Raw genomic sequence first — 3,244 nt, forward strand, 5'->3', positions numbered from 1 at the left:
TCTTAACAACAATGTCATACACAATTATATTAATGATAAAATGACAAAAATTGTTAAGAAGAAAAAAGAGGATATTTCCACCCAGTGAAAAAAGGAAGAATAGATATGCAGGTATTTCGGTCGAGACCTCCGCTCGACGGTCTTCAGTGTACAAAAGAAAGCACAGAGTAAAAAATATGGTATTTATGTATTATGCCGCCAACACTCAGGAAGTGAAGTTAGGTTACTCCTGATGAAAAACACCAAAGCATGATGAAAATATAATACTTTAGAAACAAGTTTGGGCTATATATTTGCACATTAGGGGGAGGGATAAGCTACTCTAGCCCCCCTTCCCCTAATGTGCAAATATATAGCCCAAATTATATAATTCTAATGTATACTGTCACCCGCCACTTATTTTCCGATGAGCGTAAGCTAATTGTTTCTTAATACAGACAGATAAAACCGGTTTATTCTCGAGTTTTACACAGCATAAACTTGAGTGTTGGTGGTATAATACATAAGTACCAAAATATACAGACAAAATCCTAAGGACAAAGTAAAAACGAAACGAACAGCTTTACCCGCGGTCGACCTCCGCTCGACCGTCAGTGTTAAAAAGAAAACACAAAGTAAAAAAAAAAAAAACACGGACATAGTCCTAGGCACAAAATAAAAACAAAACACTAAGTTTAAATAGGCCCTCTTCAAGGAACGATAAGAGGGTAACGGGTACATTTTTTACTCTTTATTTTACTCTTTCGCGCTGAGGAGGACGGTCGAGCGGAGATCTCGACCGAAATGTCTGCAAATTTATCTTTGTGTTTTTCATTGGCCGGAAATATCCTCCTTTTTCTTCTTCACGATTTTTCATTTTGTCACGCATAGCCTGTGTGGTCTTACAAATTATTGAAAATAAGATCAATAGAACAATGTCCAACATCAAGTCACGGGATAATGTTTTTGAGGATTTTGGTTCTGGCAAGTTGCACTTAATCTCTGGTATTAACTTTTTTTCGTTTTTTTTTAACAAAACTTCATTATTCATTTTACAAATGATAATCCTGTTTTCTTTGAACTTAACTTTATTTTTCAAATAATTTTTCCATGCCATATAACATTTTATCTCTTGCAGAACTTGGGCATGGTGTGATAAACGCTTGGACAGTATTTTTTCGCAACTTGTTCAAAAAGTTGTCTCTTACCTTTTATGATAGGAATATTCGACGTTAAGAAATTGCTAAATTCAATAGCGTAAGCAGGTTTCATCACTTCCGGCTTAAAAGTTTCTAATTCAATATCTTTTCCAAATAAATCCTTCCAATTACCCCAGAAAACGGGCAAGAAATACTCTTCATTTAGAAATGTTACATTGCAATTCAGACTGGCCTCCTCGAAATTGTTTGTCGTGAAGTTACAAGTATCCACTACAACCTTTCTTATAAGTTCTTCACCTAAACCAATCCACGACATGGGGTTGAACTTTGTTTCATTCAAACGGTGATACAAAGCCTCTATTATTGGGTGTCCTTTGTGGAATTTAAGTACTCCGTTTGCAAAGTTTTTTAAAAGAAAAGAATTAAGATCTGCCGTGGACTTCATTAAAACTGCATCCATGTCAATATACAGTCCACCGAATTTTTTTAATAGCGCAATTCTTGCCAAATCAGACACATGCTCTACCTTATGGGGGGATGTACTCTTTACTTCTTCATAGATTCGTCCTAAGTTATCATTTGTGAAGAATTTCTTTGCGTCTAATTGGACGAGCTTGACATTAGTAAGATTCTTTATCCAGTCATTCTGCTGTTCCATTTTTTCTTCTTTAACTCCAGTCATGTAAATCACAACAAGATGTGGATATTGTGCTCGAGCGGCAGCTTCAACACAACAAGATTGTCGCGGATTTAAATATCCCGCGTCGCTGCTCTCAACAAAGAAGGTCGTGTTGAAATCGTGGTGATCGCTGATCTCATTAAGCGTATGAATTTCGATGTCAGGTTCCATAATGTGATGCATTTGGGTGTGGAGGCATTCATTCCACTTTGATTCGAGATTTGTGTACATTACTACCATGATTATAGTAACAAAAAAGAGGCCTATGAAAACGAAATACCTCGTTTGGACTGTCATCTTAGTCTCCTGGAAGAAAGAAATCTTGAGAAATAACAAGTTCAATCATAAATGTTTTCAATTTTTGTATTTTTAATTTTGACGAAACCTGTAAACAAAGGAAAAATACGGAAGAGCGCATCTTATAAGAAAACAGCTTAAATACAAGAAAATATTTATGGAATGTTATTTATGATGCAAATGCAATTTTTCTATTACATCGCATTTCCAATTTATAGAATTTAATTTTTTTTGAATTTGTATAGATATATTTGTATTCTTATGGTTACAGGTTAGCCAATCGTGACTAGAATATTATTATACTTTTCTTTTTTTTACTTTCTTTATTACTAATGATTTCTTTTTTTGAATTTAAAGGAATAGATTTGCATTCTTATAGCTACAGACTAGCCTGGCCTCCCTTGCCCATTATTCTTCTTATTGTTATTATTTATTTAAAAATCTGCCATACAAAAAAAGGCATTAACGTACAATTGGGGCTACTGAGAAAGAAACACGTTAAGATAATAACTCTTACTTCATAATATGCAGAAAAATTGTATTTAAAAGATTTTGAAGGCACTTCCACTATACTGTACCCCACCTCCTAGTTTGCAAATATATAGCCCAAATTATATATTTCCCATGTATTTTGTTATGCGTCACTTTTCGTTTCAACCCGTCTACCCGTAAATTGAATCAACGCTGACGAAATCAAGAAACGGAAAAACAAGGGAAAATGTACAATTTGGGCTATATATTCGCACATTGGGGAAGGGGGTGAAGTATAATGGAAGTACCTTCAAAACTCGTTAAATACAGTTTTTCTACATATTTTGAAGCAAGAATTGTTTTCTCAACATGTTTACTTCTCAATAGCCCCAATAGGCTAATACCCTCAAAAAAAGATAAAAGACAGAGCATAAACAAAAGAAAATAAGTTAAAGAAAAGACACAAAACGCAAATCAAACCGGTAAAAACAAAGAAAACACTTTGAAAAAATTATGATTGGGCTCAGAACAAACTTCAACACAAACACTTAAAAACACAATAAATGCTTGGGTAAATTATTGGGTCGCAACCGAGGCGGATTTTGTTTTCAGTAAAGTAGTGTAATTTTTTGTTTCATTATTCTATAAATATTGAGAA

The 3,244-nt window shown here is 34.1% G+C and overlaps 1 protein-coding gene across 1 annotated transcript; it reads right to left on the minus strand.

Moving 5' to 3' along the window:
* Positions 1–1,104: 1,104 nt before the first annotated feature.
* On the minus strand, positions 1,105–2,115 carry LOC148941680 (lactosylceramide 4-alpha-galactosyltransferase-like). The gene has a single exon (XM_089104481.1). It carries the CDS (start codon positions 2,113–2,115, stop codon positions 1,105–1,107), a length of 1,011 nt encoding a protein of 336 aa, XP_088960607.1.
* Positions 2,116–3,244: the final 1,129 nt, after the last annotated feature.

This window comes from Artemia sp. Qi Xiang Cuo, chromosome 18 (genome assembly GCF_049724085.1).
Source record: "Artemia sp. Qi Xiang Cuo chromosome 18, ASM4972408v1, whole genome shotgun sequence".
NCBI classification, from domain to species: domain Eukaryota; kingdom Metazoa; phylum Arthropoda; class Branchiopoda; order Anostraca; family Artemiidae; genus Artemia; species Artemia sp. Qi Xiang Cuo.